The sequence below is a fragment of the Euleptes europaea genome, chromosome 19, assembly GCF_029931775.1.
Source record: "Euleptes europaea isolate rEulEur1 chromosome 19, rEulEur1.hap1, whole genome shotgun sequence".
Taxonomy (NCBI): Eukaryota; Metazoa; Chordata; class Lepidosauria; order Squamata; family Sphaerodactylidae; genus Euleptes; species Euleptes europaea.
The window spans coordinates 36,521,135-36,542,652 of record NC_079330.1 but is presented as its reverse complement, the minus strand read 5'-3'; the positions used below and the strand labels follow the sequence as shown (position 1 = coordinate 36,542,652).

Here is a 21,518-nt window from a genome sequence, read left to right as displayed (position 1 = left end):
GGTAGACATCGCCTTTGGGCTGGGGAGGGTGGGGTAAAAATGTAATAAATAAATAAATGAAGTATTTCCTGCCTATTCCACTGATCCTAGTAGGAATTTTCCAGGGATGGAAGGTTCAGGGATGGAATCTGAGACTGCACTTGTAAAAAGTTCATTTATCCCAAACCTTTGTCCCCAATGGTGCCCCAAAGCAGCTTTCTACATCATTCTAACAAAAACCACCCTGTGAGGTGACATCAGGCTGAAAGAGAGTGGCTGGCCCCAGGTCACCCAGAAAACTTCCATGGCCGAGTGGAGGTCTGAGCCTGGCTCTCCGAGACCCCTGTCTGATACTCTAACCACGACACCATATACAGGCTCGTAAACCCATCTGTGCAAACCTGTTGGTATTTGAGAAAACGAGGCACACTGACATGGGCAAGATTTCCCAAGGAACAAGAACAAAGGTTGTACATTAAAAGACAATCTGGGCTAAATCTTAAGAGATGTCAAGAAGATGGGGGATGTCAGATTTTAAACAGTACCTTTCCATTGAGGGGGGGGGGAGCTTTCCACACAGGAATGTTACATATCAACACAACCCTCGGCTGCAGCTTAGTTATGCCCTAGACCCACTGCACTCTGTGGGAATACCGTAACACTTTTTATGCCCAGTAACCTAGAGAAAGGAACTGAACCACAGATCAGAGACCTCAGTAGATCATTAATCCCCCTCCCATTAAAACTAACCCTGATCCAACCCTTCTCTCCCACTCCCAACTGTCAATCCCCAACTGACAGTTCCCATGGATCCTATTGGCTAATTCAAAGCATCACTCCCATTGGCTCCTGTGTACATGAGGTACTGCCAACTGCTCTTCCTGTCCCCAAGGGCATTCACTTCCAGTAGAGTTTTTTTCCCCAAAGGAACATTTCCACACCGCAGATAGCTCTCTCACACATGGGTACTGCGCATGTGCATGCCAGCCATGGAGATTTGTTGATAGAAAGATTCTGGCTAGTGATAGGGACACTCCCCTCTGCTCCGCCAACAGCTCTTCCCGCCTAGACGCCCACATGATGGGGGGAGCGGCCATCCCTCAGCTCTCTCTTCACCACCGGGGAGCCAGAACCCAGAGCTGAGACAGCCCACAGAGGGGAAGGAGGGATGTGTGCCTGGACAGAGGACCAGTAATGAACAACAGTTACAGGTAAATGCAACGTTGTTTTTCATTGTCATGGCCTCTGTGCAGTCCCACATGGGAGAACAGCAAACTAATAACACAGGAGGCGGGAGTGAGGCTGCACAGCTTAATCTTTATTTAAAAACTAACTGGAGAACACCCCTGCCCACTGCTGCATCTGCAGAGGCATCCACATCCACCATATAATGTTTTATAAATGTTGTTGCAGACGACCAAGTGGCCGCTGTACAAATGTCACGCAAAACCAATGCAGAAGAGAACGCCGCAGACGATGCTTGTGATCTGGTGGAATGTGCTCACACCTATAATGAACATTCCTTGCCTATGGCTGCATACACAAAATAAACTAAGAAGTAGCAGCCTTACCCTTATTGTGCCCTTGAAAGCAGATAAACAGATTGGGGTCCAATCTAAAAGGATGTGGATGATTTAAATAAAATAATAAGGCCCTTCTAACATCCAGTGAGTGGAATGAACGTTCTATGTCAGTAGAAGGTGCAGGGGAAAAATGTGGCAACACAATATCCTGTGAGGTGTGAAAAACAGACACCACCTTGGGAAGGTGCGCCAGACTTGTGCGGAGCACTACTCTTATCGTCATGCCCTTTAAGAAGGGGGGATCATGGCGTAAAGCTCTCATGTCACTTATTCTCCTGCCAGAAGTGATAGCTACTAAAAACACCACCTTGTAGGACAAGTAATCAAACCCACATGTTGCCAATGGTTCAAATGTTTTTTTCATTAGTTGTGCTAAAACCAAAGTGAGACTCCACTGTGGAATCAACGACTTAACCGGTGGAAAGAGGTTATTGTGGCCCCTGAGGAACCTTTTACACTGGGTTGGAGAATAGAGATGCCGAATCCAAGCCCTCATGGAATGAAAGGGCTGTGTAAATGCACCTTGATGGAAGAATTTGCTAAAAAAAAAAAAACATACTCAAAAATCTTCAAGAGAAGGTCCAAACCCTTTTGTAATGCCCAAGCAGAAAACCTTTGCCATTTAAATTGATAAGATTTTCTGATGGAATTCTTCCTAGAGGACAAGAGCACCTCAGTAACCCGCCCTGAGAAGGGGACTACTGGTGAATGTACCACACTGACAGGTGTAATGATTATTCGTCGTGATGTTTGATTGGATCAGAGATCAGATACGGGGCGTGAGGCAGGGGGATGTAAGTCTCTTTCACCAGTTTCCACAGGATTGGAAACCATGACCTCTTTGGCCAGAAGGGGGCCACTAGTATCACAAAAGCCCTGTCTGATGCAATCTTGCTCACCACCCTGCTGAGGAGTGATATTTGGGGGGGGGGGGAAGCATACATCAGTGCTCCCTGTCCACACACCTGAAAAGCGTCTCCTATGGACCTCGGATCTAGTGAGGCACAAGAGCACAATACTGGGCACTTGGTATTTAGCTTAGTGGTGAACAGATCTATAACCGGAGTGCCCCATGTGTTGAATATCAGTACTAAGTAGCGAGGGTCTAGTGACCACACGTGAAGTCCAGTAGTGCCCCTGCTTAAGGTGTCTGCTGTTGGGCTTCCGGATTGGGGGGGAACTGCCGCGGCCGCACTACCGATCGCGCACCGGCTTGAATGCTGCCGGGGGCAGGGAAACAGCCCCCCAACACCTGGCAAGCGGCACCCCTTGAATAAGAGGGGATGCTGAACAGGATGCTGATGAGCTCCCTGTCCTAGGAGCAGCCGTTGCTGCAGAAGCGGCGGCGATCCCTCAGACGGGTGAGCCGAGGAGCGGGCGCCATTATAGTTCTGGCAGCCGGGAAGAGCGGCGGGGAGACCCCCATCTAAAAACAGCAAGTGTCTTTTTTCATTTTATTGAAACCTAATAATTATCACAACTGAAGTGTCTGACAGCTTTGATCCAAAGAAAAAGTACTCTGAACTTTATCTATAACTCTCTAATGTGCTTCAAACTGAAACTTGGCTTTCAAAATATTGTCAAAGGCTTTCATGGTCAGAGTTCATTGGTTCTTGTGGGTTATCCGGGCTGTGTAACCGTGGTCTTGGTATTTTCTTTCCTGACGTTTCGCCAGCAGCTGTGGCAGGCATCTTCAGAGGAGTAACACTGAAGGACAGTGTCTCTCAGTGTCAAGTGTGTAGGAAGAGTAATATATAGTCAGAAAGGGGTTGGGTTGAGCTGAATCATTGTCCTGCAAAAAGTATCAAAGGTAATGTGCTAATCATTGTCCTGTAAGGCTATTATAGTGCTGAGTGTGTCTGATGATCAACTCATACATGTGTCTGGTAAGGCTAAAGTTAAACAAGCCTGGGACAGTTTGAGAGAAGTTTATGTGCAGGTGACAGCTGGCTAGTTAATCACAATAACGAGACGGTTATATAGAACTGTGAAGCAGCCGGGGGAGTCGGTCCGGGAGCACATAAATAAATTAACTGAGTGCTTTCAAGAGCTGGAGCAAAGGGGAAAGATTCTCTCAGAAGAGGATACAGTTTATATTATTCTGAGCTCCTTAACAGAACAGTTCAACATGCTCATTACTGCTTTGGAGGCTGTTGAAACTGATAAGCTAACCTTGGGATATGTCACTGGCCGGTTGCTGGAGCAGGAGCGGAGAGTGATCTCATCACAGACTGGGCAGCGTTCCAGGACGGAGGGAGGCGAGGAAAAGCAGCAGTGCGACACCGGCGCAGAGTGTGACGCAGCAAGAAAGCCGAGAGGAAGAGAGTTACAGTCCATGGCTCTCAGGGTCCACAAGTGCTTCCTATGTGGATCTATAAATCACCTGAAAAGGAACTGTCCTGACTTCAGAAAGAAGAGGAGAGATGAACTTTAGTCAAAGGGTCCTGCTGGAAGACAGAAGGCAGCGCTGGTAGTCACAGACAGTAATGAGTCCAAAGGGGTTTGGATTTTGGACTCTGGGGCTTCTCAAAATTTTTGTAACAGTGAGGAGCTATTGCAAAATGCACATGAATCCAGTTTACAGCATGTAAGTTTGGCTGACGGCCGGAACTCACAGGTGGTATGTGAAGGGAGTGTGGTATTTACTGCTTTAAAACATGTCTTTAAGGACGTAGTATGCGTGCCGGCCTTAGAAAATAACCTATTGAGCATTTTTGCTCTAGATAAAGCAGGTTTCACCGTTACTTTTGCTGGCAAGGCTTGCCATATAGCTAAAGATAACAAGGTGCTTTTAAAGGGGAAAATGTATAACAATATCTATGTGATAGATAATGTGCCAGTGGGGGCTAAGACGGTTACTAACCAAAGTCCACATGATAGCTGTGTACATTTGTTACATCGGAGACTAGGCCACGTAGGCTATGACACTATAAATAAGACACTGGCTTTGCTGGGAAAGGAGAAGGTGAAAGAGTGTGGAAACTTTCTAGACTGTGAGGTCTGTAAAAGCACAAAATCTAAAGCCTACCCTGTGGCAAAGCACAGTCAGAGAAGGTCCCAGAAACCTCTACAACTCGTACATACCGATATAGTGGGCCCGTATGCTAAGAGTCATTCTAATAACAGGTTTGCATTAATTATTACAGATCTGGTTTACATGGGTGTATGTCATGAAGCACAAGTCTGAGATGTGTGACACATTCAAGTATTGGGCCAGGCGTGTACAGAAGCAGCTAGGTCATGAGCTCGTTGCTGTTCAGTCTGATATGGGTGGCGAGTACATGTCTAATGACTTTGCCAGATGGTTGAAACAGCAAGGTGTGCAACACAGGATTGCCAATGTCTCAGTGCCTCAGGAAAATGGAGTGGCTGAGAGGCGTGGTGGAGTATTGGAAACGATGCATTCCATGTTGCAGGATGCTAACTTACCTATAAGCTTCTGGGCAGAGGCTTTGAAAGCTGCCTGTTATATGTCGAACAGGGTTTGGACTAGGTCCATAAACAACATACCTTACAAGATGCTCTATAACAAGGATCCTGGTTTGGGCTATCTAAGAGTATTTGGAACAAAGCCGTCGGTGAACATTCCTTTGAACCAAAGAAGGAAAGGAGGAGCAAGGTCCAAAAAATTACTCTTCCTTGGGTACCAAACAGGAATGAAGGCATACAGGTTTGCCAATGAGCATCAGGCTCTGAGTTACAGCAGATCTGCCAGCTTCTGTGAAGGCAGTAACTGGGCTAGAATACATGGTCATGAGGTGCATAAGCAGGTTGTGCTTCCTTGGACAGAGAGCTCTCAGGGTACAGAACAAAGGCATTCCTCCTAAGAAATATGGGTTTGATACAACTGATGTGAATCATGTATATGTGAGAGAACCTAAGGATTATGCTGAGGTGTTGTCCTATGAAGGAAGTGAGAAAGAGGCTTGGCTGGAAGTCATGCAAACTGAATACAACTCACTTCAGGACAATGAGGTTTTCACAGTGTCAGAACTGCCTGCCAAAAGGGATGCAATTGGCTGCAGGTGGTTGTACAAGGTCAAGTGTTTACTTGATGGGAAAATACACAGAAAGGCCAGGTTGGTGGCCAAGGGCTACTCACAGGTAGAGGGCAAGGACTTTGACAAGGTTTTTGCACCTACTGTAAAGGCTGAAACTTTGAAAATAGCACTGTGTAAAGCTGCAACAGACAGGATGCAGGTGCATCATTTTGACTTTACCACAGCTTACTTGAATGCCAGCCTCAATGAGGATCTGTACATGCAGCAGATTCCAAGTTTTTGAGTTTGAAAGCAAGCAGAAGGTGCTAAGGCTGCATAAGGCTATTTATAGGCTTAAGCAGAGTGCTCGTGCTTGGTCTCAGCAGAGCATTGACAAATCTTGGGTTTGAGCAAGGTATAGCAGACCCATGCATGTTCAAGAAGCGTGTAGGTAACACAGACTGCATACTTTTACTTTACGTGGATGACCTTTGCTTTATGTTGTGAGGGTTTCCCACCTTCCTTTGCAACTTCCACAAAATCACTTGCTCAGACGGTCAACTCAGAAGCAGCTAAGGTTATTGGAAGGCTTCAGACAGATAGGATCTCTTACAAGACCAAAGTTGCAAGTGCCAGTACATTCACAAAAGCTAGACTATAAGCATTTCTCTACTGCAGATGTCAGTTACATGTTTTGAGAACTACAGATAGATAACCGTGACAGGCCAAGCCTTGCACAGTAACATCAAAGGTCTCGGGAAGCTCGTTAATGCAATCTACATAGCCAAGGCCACGGAAAGCAGGAAGGAGGGAGAAGGGACTGGGAGACAGGAGGGTATGGGAGTCAGCACAACATTCCAGCTTGAGGCCCACTGGAAATTTACAACACAGCAACCTGAACCAAAGTCCTGCCTTGCCTCTTGTACGGGCAAACCAGACATACACAGCAAAAGAGCAGTACAGTTCCTCACATATGTTTAATAAGGATGAACAGCTGCAGTGGTTCAAGAAGGCTGCAGGAAGGCTGTTCAGGATAAAGCACTTAGGCAGCATTCAAAATTATCTGGGAGTAGAAATGACAAGACACCCAGAGGGATATTTTGAACTCAAGAAAATTAAATAAAGCAATTGGTATCTAAGTTTGGAATGAAGGATGCTAAAAGTGTTAAATCTCCCATGACAACAGGGTATACAAAAGAAGTGGATGAAAAAGTGTTCTTTGATAAAAATTTGTATCAATCCCTGGTGGGATCATTGCTTTATCTGGCTTGCTGGACTAGGCCAGACATATGCATAGCAGTACATTTACTATGCCAGAAGTGTGCATGTCCATATACAAAGGACTGGGTAGCAGCTAAAAGAGTGTTGCGGTATTTAAAGGGCACATCTTCAATAAAATTGAAAGCAACCAAAGAAAAACAGGTCACAGTGTTCAGTGATGCTAGTTGGGGTGACAGAAAAAATGGAAAATCTACTGCAGGTTATGGAGTGTTCTTGCATGGAGCCCTGGCTATGTGGAAATCACTTAAACAAACCCATGTGTCAACAAGTACCGGTGAGGCAGAATATTCTGCACTAAGCGACTGTGTGATTCAGATAGAGTGGTTGCAGCAACTATTAACAGACTTGCATGTAAAATGGGATTCGCCTTTGAAAGTATACTGTGATAGTACTGCAGCACAGCAGTTAGCAGGGGATCAAGGAGTGAAGACAAGAAGCAAACACATCAACATCCGGTACCAGAATGTCAGGGAGGCGGTAAACAATGGGATTATGGAATTAATACATTGTACATCTTGTAACAATACTGCTGATGTTTTTACAAAGTGTTTAAATGTTGAAAAGTTTGTAACGTCCAGACAATCTTTGGGGCTTACTTTTCTAATCTAGGAGGAGTGTTGGCATTTTAGACTAGAAAGTAAGCAGATTGTGGTGATCTAGGAGACAGCTAGTTGATAGCTGAGATCACATGACAAAGTGATGACTAATTCCAGCTCATTATGACTCTGCCGGAAAACTGGACAGAACAGGTTTTTACCTGGGAGCTGGGCAGCTATCAGTGGATTGGCTGATAGACTGGGTCAGTATTGTATATAACTGTATGATACCTGTACAAAGGTGTGGGGTGTATGGAGAAAGATACTGGCGAAGCACTTTGACTCACTGTATAATAAACAGCACTATTTAAACTGTGCTGGCCTCTGCTGTATTCACTTGGATTGGGTGCCTAACAAAACTAATGAACGCCATCACCTTGTGGTCCCATCCAACTCTATGATTCTATGCCCTTTTGTTGGCCCTCCAGGGGAATCGGTTGGCCACCGTGCCAGACAGGCTGCTGGACTAGATGGACTCTCACTGGTCTGATCCAGCAAGGCTCATAGAATCATAGAGTTGGAAGGGACCCCAGGGTCATCTAGTCCAACCCCCTGCATAATGCAGGAAATTAACAACTCCCTCCCCCCCACACACATCCCCAGTGACCCCAACCCTCCCCCCGCCATGCAGGATCCCACAATCAAAGCACTCCCGACAGATGGCCATCTAGCCTCTGCTTAAAGACCTCCAACGACGGGGACTCCATCACCCTCCAAGGCAGCACATTCCCCCGTCGAACAGCCCTCACCATCAGAAAGTTCTTCCTAATGTTTAGGTGGAATCGCTTTTCTATCAGTTTAAATCCATTACTCCGTGCCCTAGTCTCTGGAGCAACAGAGAACAAGCTAGTTCCCTCATCATCATGACATCCCTTCAAATATTTAAACATGGCTGTCATGTCTCTTCTGAGGTTCTTACCAGGGGGCGGCCTGGGCCTCCCTGCCCTCTTGCGGGACCTCCAGAGGAGCTGGCTGGCCGCTGTGTCCGGCAGGCTGCTGGATTAGATGGACCCTCGCTGGTCTGATGCAGCAGGGCTCTGGTGGTGCAACTGGTCCTTCCTGCCCTTCAAGTGGTCCCTGCTGCCGCTCCGTTGGTATTGCTGGCTCATTTGATGAGGTGCGAGTCTCTTTCTTTCCGTGCTCCTGTCCTGGATTTTCCTCTCTGCTCTCTTTCCCCCCATGACAAGCCTGTTTGTGCCCCGCCCTCCCCGCCCCCCCCCCCGGAATGTCAATTGGCCTGTCTTTGCGAGTTTTTTCCCGCCAGAGCGGAGGAGCAGGAGCCTCGCGGCAGGCGGCCGAAGGGCTCGCGGCGAGGCGCGGCGCGGCGCTCCTCCGGGCTTTCGTGGAAGGGCGGCCGCCAAGAAGAAGGGCCGCCCCGTGGCGGCGCGAGGACGGCGGCGGGGCCGACTCGGCCCGAACGCAACGCGAGGACGACCCCGCGGCCCGAGTCCCGCCGGCCGCTTCGAGGGCGGTCAGAGGCGCCGCCGGAGGGGCTCTGCGCGCGTGCGCGGAGCAGACGCCCAACCCACGCGGCGCGCGCAGACCTCCTCCGCCTCCGCCAGCCAATGAGCGCGGCGGGGGCGGGGCGTCCGGAGCAGCGATGGCGGCGCGCGGCCTGGAGCGGCTCTTCGCGCTCTTCTTCCTCAGCCACGTCCCCGTCACGCTGCTGCTCGACGCCCAGGCCCTCGGCGCCCGCCTACACCCCCACGCCGTAAGTCGCGGCGGGACGGGCGGGCCGGCGGGCGGCTGCGAGCGGCGGCGCCTCGCCCCACGCCCCAGCCCTGGGCCGCGCGCCCGCCTCCCCTGCCCTCCGGGGGCCTGTCGCCGGGCGGGGCGGACTTTGGCTGGGGCGGGGAAGAGGCGGGAACCCCCCCCCCCACGCGATAGCCTGAGTTTAGCCCCCCCCCCCGTGTGTGTGCGCGCGTGCGCGTGTGTTCGGTGCCGTTGGGTCGCTTCCGACTCACGGCGACCCTCTGCATGAAAGTCCTCCAAAAGTGTCCTCTCTTTGCCAGCCTTGCTCAGACCTTGCAAACGGAGGGCCGGGGCTTCCTTGGTTGAGTCAATCCTTCTCTTGTAATGAGAAGGAGATTGTTAATTCTTTACCTTCCTGGTGGAAGATCACAGTGGCCTATTTAATTCCTCCTTTCCGTTATAAAACAACAACCCTGTGAGGTAAGTTAGAGAGAGAGAGACTGACCGACCGACCCTACTTCGGTGAGTTTCATGAGCTTTATTCTGTAAGCCCCTTTGGGAATACATTGTGTCATGAAATGGAGTGCAAGTATTTTAACCAGAAGCCTTTGCAATGGGATGGGATGTGGGTGGGTTTTGAGCCCAAAGTGGGTGTGGCTGTGTTTAGCTGGCTATGAAGCACCCCCCTTTTTTGCTTGCTTCTCTGGGCACCTGGGGTTTCATTCTTGGCTGCAATTAAAGCCATTGTGGTGTAGTGATAAGAGTGTTGGACCAGGATGCGGGAGACCCAGGTTCAAATCATGGAAACTTTCTGGGCCAGTTGCATACATTCAGTCTAGCCTACCTAACAGGATTGTTGAGAGGATAAAATGTAAGAAGAGAACTGTGTAAGCTGCTTTGGTTTCCCGTGGGGGGGGAAGGTGGGGGTATAAATGAAGTAAAATTTCTGACCTTTTGTGTCCCCTCAGCTGACAGAATTGGTCGAATGGTACACGACTTCGTTTAAGGACCCTTTGATGGCGCAGAGGCCTGCCTGGTTTAAGTCGTTCATATACTGTGAAGTCTTCTTGCAGCTGCCTTTCTTTCTTGTGGCAGTTTATGCATTCTGGAAAGGTTAGTGTGCACAGATGGATGAGTGTCATGGCTGTGCTCCTGGCCCAAGGAAAAAGTGCTGCCTTGTCCCACAGTCAGAAGTGGGAGGCCTTTGTTTGCAGGCATGGACAGCCCCAGCACAGCCCTGTTTTTGTTATGTTCCTTATTTGACCCGGCATTGTGGAGCCTCTCCTCCTCTGCCACAGAGCCTGCTTTCTGCTTTCTTTGGGAAGGACCTGCCGTGTCAAGACCGAGGGCCCTGAGTTGGGTCGCTACTCCATGTGTGCAAGCACTGGGATCAGAAAACAGCATCCTGCAAACTTGAATTATTTAAACACGTCCTAGTCCATATAGAGGCAAAGCTACACTAGGTGGGAGCATCAATGGAAAGCTGATGAAATTTCAGAAACGAGGGAAGGTGGGGAGAACCTCACTCGGATTTCTGATAGCCGGGGCTGCTTCCACGCAACTGGAAGGGGCTGTCCATGCTGGTGCATTGTTTGCCAGTTTGCACTTGCCATGGAGATTCCGCATGTGGTGGGTGATCCGTTTTCTCCTTCATATGAGATACACTTTGGAAGACCACCTCCCCCACGTCAGACCACTGTTGTGATTATCCGCCCACCTTTTCTTCTTTTTTTATTTTGGGACACGTGTGTGCCGCTGCTTGGCAGTAGTTCAGAGCTGAAATTGTTTTTTTAAACCTCTGTGGTCAAGCAGCACAGTGAAGGAATAAATTAATCACAATGAGTAAATAAATAATGAAGACAATACTGGACTCTTTCTGCCACCCTTTCCACGCTTGCCTCCCCTTTAATGAATTAATCAGTTCCTGCATTTGGGCAACATATTATCTGCTTTGGCAAAGGCAATGCGGACGATCCCCCTCCCCAAGGCTTCAGCTTGGCCATTGGGGATTTGCTTGGCTGTGCGATTTTAAAAAATGTTGATTTGGCAGCATATCGCCACAACACAAGGATCTTCACTGTGTGACTGAAGGTCATCTGCCTGCCGCAGCCATTTTGTGACTGGCTCCACCTCTAGTGGCAGCCAATGGTGCCCAAAGGCTCAAAAAGGTTGAGGGGGCCCTGGGTTAGTAGCTTGGGAGTGGAGTACATGTTCAAGACCAGGTGCGTCTAGTTAAAAGTCCAATCCGGGGAGTGTTCCTGCCAACCACAGCTGATAACTCATCATCATTACTATGAATACACATATGACACAATAGCTTAATATAAGGAAGAAGGGGGAAAAGTAAAGGGTATTTACAGTAATTCATAGAAAAGCAAAAAAAATAATATATAACTTTAATTCCAGTATGTAATAAAATTGCCCAGTTTTGCTTCCCCGAAGTTACCTGTACATTGTATTTTATTTCTTTCCATCCTTTGGCAGTATGTTTATTTAGTTAAGGCTACATTTAGTGCTCTGCTTATCTCACCAGTGGGGCCCAAAGCAGCATATTGCATTGTTTTCTGCCTTCACAACAACATCCCTGTGAGGGAGGTTAGGCTGAGAGTGACTTTCCTGAGGTCTCCCAGTAAGCTTCCATGGCAGAGTGCAGATTCAAACTTGGGTCTTCCAGACCTAGTCTGACACTTAACTATGACATCACACTGGGACCAGATGTAGATGCCTCTTCCTCACGGGCAGAGCCCGTGCTTTGCATACTGAAGGTCCCAGGTTCTGTTCCTGACACCTCCAGACAGTGGATCTCAGGTAGCAGGACTGGGAACACTTTTCTGTGCTTCACCACTGTCATGTTCATCTTCTACAAAGCTGCCCCCCACCCATATATTTATTTATTCTTTCATTCCACAACCATACCATCATGATTGAAAAGGTTTGCTGGTGCTTACATCAGACATTTTTCTCGGTTGTTTGCTTAGTTGGAGCACCTTTTTAACCAGTTAAGAGATTTTTAAGCAACTGACTAAACAATACAGCCCTAAGAATTCCTGAAGCTCCTAACTCACTCACCTCTGGGAGCAAGTTTGGGAAAGACATCTCTTCCAGACTGGAAGGAGAGCAGCCATCTGGGGCAGTTCCGGGCTTCATAGGCCAAAGCAGGGTGAGGCAGTTCCCAGGGTTTGGGTGGTGTAAATGCATGTGGAGTCCATAGACATGTATCCTAGTGGCAGGATCTGGGTTTCCTTAGAAGAGTTTTTATTCTGAAGAAATGCACCTTTGGTTGAGGAAAGCTTCCTTCCTTCCTGATGACATTTGGAACTCGGATGGGAGAGGAATGACTGAAAATCCTTGTTTTTGGTTTTTGTTTGAACCCAGGTAACTGCAAGTGGATTCGAATCCCTGCCATCATCTATGCGGCACATGTGGCCACGACGATGGTGCCCATCCTGGCACATTTTTTGTTCCACGATTTTTCAGACTCCAAGCCCGCAGGGCCACAGACGTGGCACGAACGCCTCTGGCTGGTCTCCATTTACATCCCGTATTTGCTGATCCCGATCCTGCTTCTCTTAACCATGTTGTTCAATCCCTCGTACAACTCAGTAGAAAAACGGAAGACAACTTAACATTTGGCCCTCCAATCAGGAAGGAAGAGGTTTTGATCTGAAAAGCCAGCAACGTTGATTCAATGCCCCGATTTTTACAGATTATAAATATAAAAATCTGTTTAGCTGGTTGAGACCAATATATGGCTGGAGACCTACTGTTGGATATGGTTATCTGAAAATGAGATTTGAAGAATCTGTTCAAAGAGCAAAAAACAGGGATGTGCACTAGCACCAACATTCACATTCGGAATTACAGCCCTTCAGATTCAGAATTTTAAAAATTTGAAATTTCTGGATTCCGGAACTCCATTAAAGGCAATATGCATAGACATTTTTCCTTTTAAAAACAATCAGGCAAAACATTTTGAAAGGATTTTCCTCTGCCCTCTTGCACCTCCCTTGTGACTGTGCCAGACACAAAGAGTTGAGCAAATGATGCAAGTGCACACCCACAGCCATTATTTCCAGTCAGCAGTGCCTAGGTATCAGGAGGTGACTGCAGTGGGCATACAGTGGAACCCCAGACAGTGGAAATGCCAGCAGGAAATGCCCCCAGCATTGAGGGAGCAGCGGACAGGTGGCACTGAGGAGTGGGCAAATACCCTGGGCAGCACTGGCAGGCAGACTGGAGCAGCAGACACTGTGCCAACAGCAGTGGGTGCAGCACAGTTGAGTGAATTACCACAGTTTTGGAGTAGCAGTTGGAAGAATAGAAGAGGCAGCAGGAGGAGGCAGCTGATAGAAGCAGGGCGTTTGGCATACCTTGTTCTGTGAGTAGTGTGTGCCAATCTCTCATACTTAAAGGGCACTTCAGGGAAGCCAAGCAATGGTAGGTTGACCTTAAGGAATGACTTTTTCTACAGATCCAGGTTCCAGGCGTGAGTGGTGCGGACTGACAGTGTTCCCTAGCTAGATTCCAGACTAGAAAGGTTTTAATCAGGATAAATAAAATAAGGTTCTCTTCCATGTCATCCTCACAACAACCCTGTGAGGTAGGTTAGGCTGAGCAGAATGACTTGCCCAGTCACCCAGGAAGCTTTTCCCCATGGAGGCTTTGGGGAGGCATCGCTAAGTGTCAATGTTGCAAGACTCTTTTTCGCAAAACTAGGCTAATCTGTTTTGAGCAAGCTTGCAGTGTGTGGACACACACACACACACAGACCTGCTTTGCTATCCTTTCCTATAATGAACACCTGAAGGCATCCCCATGTAGAGCACATTGCTGTAATCTAATCTAGATGTAACCATGGCATGTATCACAGCAGCCAGATCTTTCCTGTTTAACAGGCACTCCTGGCCACAGCTGCCACCTGCTTATCCAGCACTAGGCCTGAGTCCCAAGAGCACCCTCAGACTACAGACCTGTTCCAGAGGAGTGCAACCCCCTCCAGAATGGATGGCACTGTCTGAAGAGTTTTCTGAATATGGAACCAATAGAGTTTGGTCAACGACATGTTACAGTAGACACATAAGGAGAAATTCAGGGTGCTGGTATTGATCTTTGACGCCCTGTACAGTGTGGGACCAACATATCTTAAGGAACGACTTCTCCCATACAGACCTACCTGGTCACTCTGGTCATGCTCAGAGGCCCTGCTTCTGTTGCCCCCTCTGAGGCTAGATGTGTGGTGACCCGAGAACAGGCCTTCTCCATCGTGGCACCAAAACTCTGGAACTCCCCAGTCAGATTTGTTTGTCTCCTCTCCATCCATGTCTTTTGCCAGCAGGCGAAGAAGAGTTTTTTGTTTGGTGTGGCCTACCCCCAATAATGGTATTAGCTCTCCTGGTGCTGTGGGTTTATGTGTTTTTAATTGCATTTTATTATTTTAACTGTATTAGTAATTGTTTAAATGTTTGCCGCTTTATGAACCTTGATTGGGTGGAAAGGAGGCATTAAAATGTGTTAAATAAATAAAACAAATAATTTCTGAAATGGTTTCTGGCCATGGTTGCTTTGGGGATGGGCCCTGGCCCAGTGGTAAAGCATCTGCTTGGCATGCAGAAGGTACCAGGTTCAATCCCCGGCACCTCTAGTTAAAAGGATCAGGCAGTAGGTGATCTGAAAGACTGCTGCCTGAGATCCTGGAAAGCCGCTGCCGGTTTGAGTAGACAATACTGATCTTGATGGACCAACGCTCTGATTCAGTATGTCCGTGTGCCATTCAGTATCTGACTTTCAGGATTATCTTTGCTCAATGGCCACCATTCAAGGAATGGGGGCCCAAGTCCCAGTTCCCTGACCAGACCTCTCGAATGTTCCAACGCTATTTCATACAGATGCAGAATCAATATGAAGAACCACAGAGAGACTATGAAGGCAATTGCAGCCAGGTGGAGAATACAACAGAAGACTGAACACGATGTTTGTTTCAAATGTCACATTTAATGTCTTCAACCACTGTACTTCAAATCTACATTTCACAAAGTGACCCGCAAGTGTGCCACATTTAAAACAGACCAACCTCTGAGATTTTACCTTTCATACCAGTGTCTTCCTGGGCTCATCTTAAGTTAAAAACCATGTTTCTCATTCAAGTGAATTGAAATGCTTCAATAGTTTTTAGGTTTTTTTATTTAATTCCTCAGGAGCCGCACAAAAACAAAGATACTTTTATCATCTTTGTTCAAGAAATTCAACGTTTGTCTCTTTCACAGCAAATAATTACTTCATTGAAGTTAAAACTTCCAAAAAACATAATTTAAACTAATAGTATTCAGTTCCAGCTCAGATCACTCTTCTTGAAAATACTCTGCTAAATACAGATAACTTACAATAACTTTAACAGTTAGTTGTCCATGACAAACACCAAGGTTTTTCTCACTTTTTTTTAAACTATATCCCCAGATCAAAATTTAAGACCATCCATTTGTTATTTCCTTTGTACAGGTGAAAAACAATTTTCTTGCCTTGTATTTTTTTAAATATAAAAGTTGAAAGGGACGTTCAAGTTTCAAGTCTCCACACTGAACTTAAAAAACAAAAACAAAACACATCATGTGGAGATAAACAAACCAAGTTGTATAACTCCAGGAGGTAGAGGCCTTCAGTTTGTGTTCATATGTGTGTGTGTGTGTGTGTGGATACATACATATATATATATAAATATATACACGCACACACACACATACGTATGCACAGAATAATTCAGTGTTTGAACAGAAAAAAAGGAATTAGCCAAGAAAAGTAATAAAAGTTATTTACTACTGTGACGCTTCAAGACTTCCACAGCTTTGTCTAAAGACACAAATACAATTAACATAATTCCCGATGTGCTTTCCCCCCGCTTTTCTCTCCATCTGTCCAGTGCAGGAAAAAAAATCACAAAGTTTCACAGACCTAGAAATGTGCAAGCTGTTTCTTCTTCTTCCCTCTCTATACACAGCAATGGATATCGAGATTATTTGAATGTAGCTTGTAAATGGAATTATTTACACACATTTGCAGACGCATGCGTGAGGAGGGGGAAGAGATGGTTTATGTTTATGTAAGAAAAGAGCAGAAAAAACCTCTAATAAAAATAGATTAAATATATATATTTATATATTTATTTATACTGGAAGGGGAGGGTCAGGGAAGTTAAAAGGAACACACTCATATCTCCAAGTGACAACTCATTCACTCTACTCACAACATCTGATTGGAAAAACTGCACACAGTCACCACAACGCGCTACTGAAAAGCTATGTAGAGGATTGGGACATCAGACAACCCTGCCCAAGGAGTCTGGGCCCCTGCCATCCAAAGCAACTTCATGAGTGGTCGCGGCTGAATTCTGTATTTCCCAGGGTTTTTTTTTTTTTTTAAGGAAACCCCAAATCTTCAGGAATGGCTCAATATCAAACATCTGTTTGCACAATCTCACTTTATCTGAAGGGGGAAAAGTGGGGCAGGAAGAGAAAGAAGGGGGGGAAGGAACACAAAAATAGCAACTTTCCCAATTTGGTTCAATCTTCAGTTTTGTTCAGAGCCAAGCAAAAAATCACAGCTGCACTAAAATTCATAAAAACCAAGTGCAACTCTGGATAAAATATTTTTCTTCTAAAAGCACAACCCCACCCTTGACAAGATTAAAAGTCTAGTTAACATTTCTAACTCTTATTCGTATATCATACAAGGATAGTGGTTGTTAAATTTTAAAACTTCGTTAGTAAAATTACAGTACAAGCATGATTAAACCTCCAGAATTGCAAATCCCAGAATCCAGTGGAAAGCTACATTATGTCTTCAGTAGTACATTTTAAAAAAGTCTTCCACATTTACTCCCAAACCAGTGGAGACGGCGGCATCTCAGACGGCTGAGCAACAGTGGAACTAGAAAGCAACAGACACAAGAAGATCAATGTTCTCTTGCCTGAGGGCGGCACAGAAACCTAAGAATGCCACATGCTAGAATTAAAAAGGCACTACCACACTGGGGCGGGGGCAGGGCAGAGCTCAGTTTGCAGGGTGAAAAATCTGTGGCTGCAGGAATCCATAGCTTATCCTTCGATAGACCCCTGGCTAAAATGATGCCATCACCCTTTAGTCACCTGCCTAAGTTAGGGCCACTTTCACTTCCTGCACCTTTATCCAAGAGCTCTTTGCTGCTGGAGCCATTCACCTTTCTGGTTGCTTGCATGAGACCAGGCTTGTCTGCAATTTGCAACACTTTCCGTCTCCAGCACTAGAGATGAAACATTTCTAAAAATTTTGAAGCCACAGGGGGGAATAAACCTGTTATCTGTTTAAGCAGTGGTTCCCAACCTTTTTTTGACCAGGGACCACTAGGACTTTTTTGTTTGGTGCAGGGACCCCAAGGTTCAAAATAAAAATTCAGAGAATTTGAAAATAAACTTTAATCATAACTGTTAGTTAAACATTAAACTTAGAATAATATTTGAATATATATTTTTATAATAGAGAACTTTTAATTGAAAATATTAATTTATTATGGGTTTATAACTTTGTTTTGCGGACCTTAATTTAGTTCTCGCGGATCCCTGGGGGTCCATGGACCCCCGGTTGGGAACCAGTGGTTTAGAGAGAGCTCAGTTCTCAATGAAACTTTCAGAGTTTTCCTCTGAGGCTCTGGTGCAGTTTCTGCCCTACCTTTTTATCCAATCTGTGAGGATGTGTATCACAGTAGTTTGAGGGAGAGGTGAAAAGGTCAACCCACAAGCCAGGTCAAAAGGACAACAGAAGGAATGCAACTGTTGAGAAGCAATGAGAGCCCTGCATGATCCCCTCATGAAAATTAGGTATTCTTCTAGGTGCAGAAATGCATCTTGGATTTAAGAGCTGTATATGACTACAGCATGCCCACTTTGTCTTTAAAAGCATTTTACTAATTCTAAATGAGAAAATATTTCATAGTTTCCCCCTTAGTACTCCCCAAAATTTCCAGTTTTACCATCGGAAAAATTGAAAGAAAGGCTGCAAATGTGAAACTGTCAGGCTCCTAACTCAGAGAACTGCACTGTAGACTTGAGCCAGCCAGTGTATACTGGGAATGCCGGCAGGAGATTTGGAGGGCAAGCTAGGAAACAACAACATGCATATGAAGCTGCTTTATATGGAGTCAAACTGTTGCCCCAAGTAGCTCATAACTCTGAGTGGCAGCAGCTCTCCCGGGTGTCAGGTAGAGAAGGGTCTTTTCCAAGTCCTTCAACCTGAGATTCTTTAATAGGAAATGACAAGGCCTGAACCTGGAGCCTTCTGCATGCAAATGCATGCTTTCCTACTGAGCTCAAAGCACGATTACTATTTTTTAAGAACTCACTCATGTTGAGGTTAGGACACAACAGTACAAGAAACATGTGCAGTTTCTCACTGTCTCCAAACTACAGTGCTAGTGAGTGCTTGGGAGAAGGCCAGGGACACACCTGGCGAGTAGTTTCATTGACAGCTATACCTTCAAACCTCCACCCTAGTGCAACACTGAAATGGCAGGAAATGATGCTTCTGGCCTAAGCCCTATCAAAAACTGGCTTCGGTTCCTCAAACATGTCGCTGGGATGGGCTTCAGGGATGTCCTGGCATATGAACAGACACCATCTCACACAAAAGAAACTTGCTCGCAGATTCAAAGTTGTTTGAGTGGGTCTTGCCAGCTAGCTGCCCAAGACAGGAGTCCCCCCTTACTCTGGACAGCCAGAAGATCCAGAGTGGCTTCTGCCACAAAGTTATTCACCGTGGAATAAATTTAGTGCCAGATCAGCCAAGACTAGATCACAGTAGTGATAAAGACTGCAAAACTTGCCAAGCATTCTCCAGAGCAATCTTAATGATTGCAGCTCTTGGTTGAGGGAATGCTAAAAAACCCACCAATCACTGTAAAAATCAAGGCACCCCCTGAAAGAACCAAGCACGCAGCTACGGTTGTCATAGTGCCGTAAATTCAAAAACAGGCTTTTACAAAACTTGCCATACCACTAAAGAAAGGGGAATTAATATCAGATGTGATTACATACAGTTACCTAATAAAGCTCTTAAAAGCAGCAGATTGCGGGTTGATGCACAGCGGCACTCGGTTTCCTTTCTGCTGTTCCAAAATGAACTGATGAATTATTTCTGGAAAAGGAAAAAGGAGGGGAGGGAGAAGAAATTAAGCCAGACATCACACAATCTTGTGGAAACAGAATGGGCCAGATAGCAGACCCTGGGGACATTCCGCCTGTATTTGGTTTGAGACAGGTTGCTGACACCCTTGCGGTCAGAGCCAGAGCAGACTCAATCTTCAGCATGGCAGCATGGATCCCCCTATCCTATTTATTAGGAGTTTTTATTCACAAACAAGACAGTGAGCAATCCACCCTCTGCTTGGAAGCCAAAAAACCTGTTTCTATATGTGCAACACAGGTCCCCTAGACTGCAGCTGAAGCTGGGAAATCAAGCCCAGTGTTGCAAGAAAAGTATAACCCACAAAGATGGGAATTCGTCAGAAGCACCATTTTGTGTTTCAGTGGGTGAAGGTGCGGGGTACGATTTCAGTGGGATAAGATTTACCGCAAGGTTTAACGGCACACCATAGGGTCTCATCTATCCACTATTAACTTACAAACACCACTGCAAAAAGCAGTTTATTTAACATGTCAGCTATGCTTTTCACCTCTTAACAATTGGCCACACAAGTCCGACAGTTCCCTCTCCTCTTTAAGTGAAATAATTTGGGATGCTAGTACATAGGCATGCTGAATAATTTATTAACTGTTGATCCTGCAGGGATGGACAAATATTTAGCAGAAGTACCAGTTCCCTATCTCTTCAATCCATATGCAGACCATATAATTAGGAAAATTGGGTTAGATTTAGATGAAGGTGGAGTGAAAATTGGAGGGAGGAACATTAACAATTTGAGATATGCCGATGATACTACATTACTGGCAGAAAATAGCGAAGACTTGAAACGACTACTGCTGAAAGTTAAAAGAGAAAGTGCCAAAGCAGGACTACAGCTGAACATTAAGAATACAAAAGTAATGACTACAGGAGAATTACACAACTTTAAGGTTGACAATGAGGAAATTTAAATTGTTCAAGACTTTCTATTCCTTGGTTCCATCATCAACCAAAAGGGAGACTGCAGCCAAGAAATCAGAAGGAGATTGAGACTGGGAAGGGCAGCCATGAAGGAGCTAGAAAAGATTCTTAAGTGTAAGGATGTGTCACTGGCCGCCAAGAATAGGTTAATTCATGCCGTCGTATTCCCTATTACTATGTATGGGTGTGAAAGCTGGACATTGAAAAAAACTGATAGGAAGAAAGTAGATTCCTTTGAAATGTGGTGTTGCAGGACAGTGTTACGGATACCGTGGACTGCCAAAAAAAAAAAAAAATCAGTGGGTTATAGATCAAATCAAGCTAAAATGACTAAAAGCTAAAATGACTAAACTGAGGCTATTGTATTTTGGTCACATTATGAGAAGACAAGAGTCACTGGAAAAGATTTCCCCTAACAATCATCCTGAATCTCCCATTATTACATTCAAAATGTGTCTTTTCTCTCAAATGTCCACCCTCTTTTTTTAATTGTTCTGTCAAAGATAGGACATTTTGAAGGACACTGATTCATAGGGTCGTCATGAGTCGGAAGCGACTTGATGGCACTTAACACACACACCAGTTAATAAATTATCGGTTGAGCATAAAAAGATTTTAAATCAAGCAATAACAATGCAAGAAATCAATTTTTCCATAAAAAACTGAACAAGGACAAAGCACCAGGACCAGATGGCCTAACGGCAAGTTATTATAAATGTTTTGAAGAAATACTAGCAATTCCACTACAAAGAGTAATGAATTAAATTCAGGACACAAAAATAATACCACTTACCTGGCAGGAAGCAAACATAACCTTAATACATAAGGAAGGAAATGATCCTTATTTACCACAGTCTTATAGACCAATTTCGTTGTTAAATGTGGACTATAAAATTTTTACAACAATCATGGCGGAAAGATGAAGAAAATGTATCCCAGATGTGATACATGAAGATCAAACAGGTTTTGTTCCAAGAAGATATATGAAAGACAATATTAGATATTTACTGAACGCAATTGAGTATGCAAAGAGAAATAGGGGGAAAACAGCATTTATGTTTTTAGATGCAGAGAAGGATTTTGATTAAGTGTCTTGGTGGTTTTTAATGAAAGTATTGCAAAATATGGACTGTAGAACAGAATTTTTGATTTGGATGGAAAGTATCTAAACAAAGCAACACGCTAGAATATGAATAAATGGATCCTTAACTGAAAAAATTTAAATAGCAAAAAGTACAAGACAAGGATGTCCAATATCACCAATATTATTTATTTTAGCA

The 21,518-nt window shown here is 45.4% G+C and overlaps 2 protein-coding genes across 3 annotated transcripts in view; one reads left to right on the top strand and one right to left on the bottom strand.

Annotated features, from left to right (window-relative positions):
• Positions 1 to 8,644: 8,644 nt before the first annotated feature.
• Positions 8,645 to 12,742, top strand: TMEM97 (transmembrane protein 97). Its single transcript, XM_056865043.1, has 3 exons — positions 8,645 to 9,130; positions 10,080 to 10,224; positions 12,487 to 12,742. The coding sequence occupies exons 1-3, from the start codon at positions 8,645 to 8,647 to the stop codon at positions 12,735 to 12,737; spliced, it is 882 nt and encodes a 293-aa protein (XP_056721021.1). The 3' UTR covers positions 12,738 to 12,742.
• Positions 12,743 to 16,568: 3,826 nt separating this feature from the next.
• NLK (nemo like kinase) overlaps positions 16,569 to 21,518 on the bottom strand; it is a 194,711-nt gene continuing 189,761 nt past the window's right edge. Inside the window, exons 10-11 of one of the 2 annotated variants that reach the window (XM_056865424.1) lie at positions 19,170 to 19,269; positions 16,569 to 17,031 (exon numbers count right to left, since the gene is read on the bottom strand). In XM_056865424.1, the coding sequence (XP_056721402.1) occupies positions 19,172 to 19,269 (98 nt within the window). In that variant the 3' untranslated portion in view covers positions 16,569 to 17,031; positions 19,170 to 19,171. The remainder of the gene's footprint in view (positions 17,032 to 19,169; positions 19,270 to 21,518) is intronic. The other variant, XM_056865423.1, reaches the window with a different exon arrangement.

Bases quoted from the DNA above. Each gene is read 5' to 3' on its own strand.
- TMEM97 (XM_056865043.1), top strand. From the start codon at position 8,645: ATGTCAATTGGCCTGTCTTTGCGAGTTTTTTCCCGCCAGAGCGGAGGA. The intron at 9,131-10,079 runs GTAAGTCGCGGC...GTGTCCCCTCAG, and splicing joins CCCGCCTACACCCCCACGCC to CTGACAGAATTGGTCGAATG. The intron at 10,225-12,486 runs GTTAGTGTGCAC...GTTTGAACCCAG, and splicing joins AGTTTATGCATTCTGGAAAG to GTAACTGCAAGTGGATTCGA.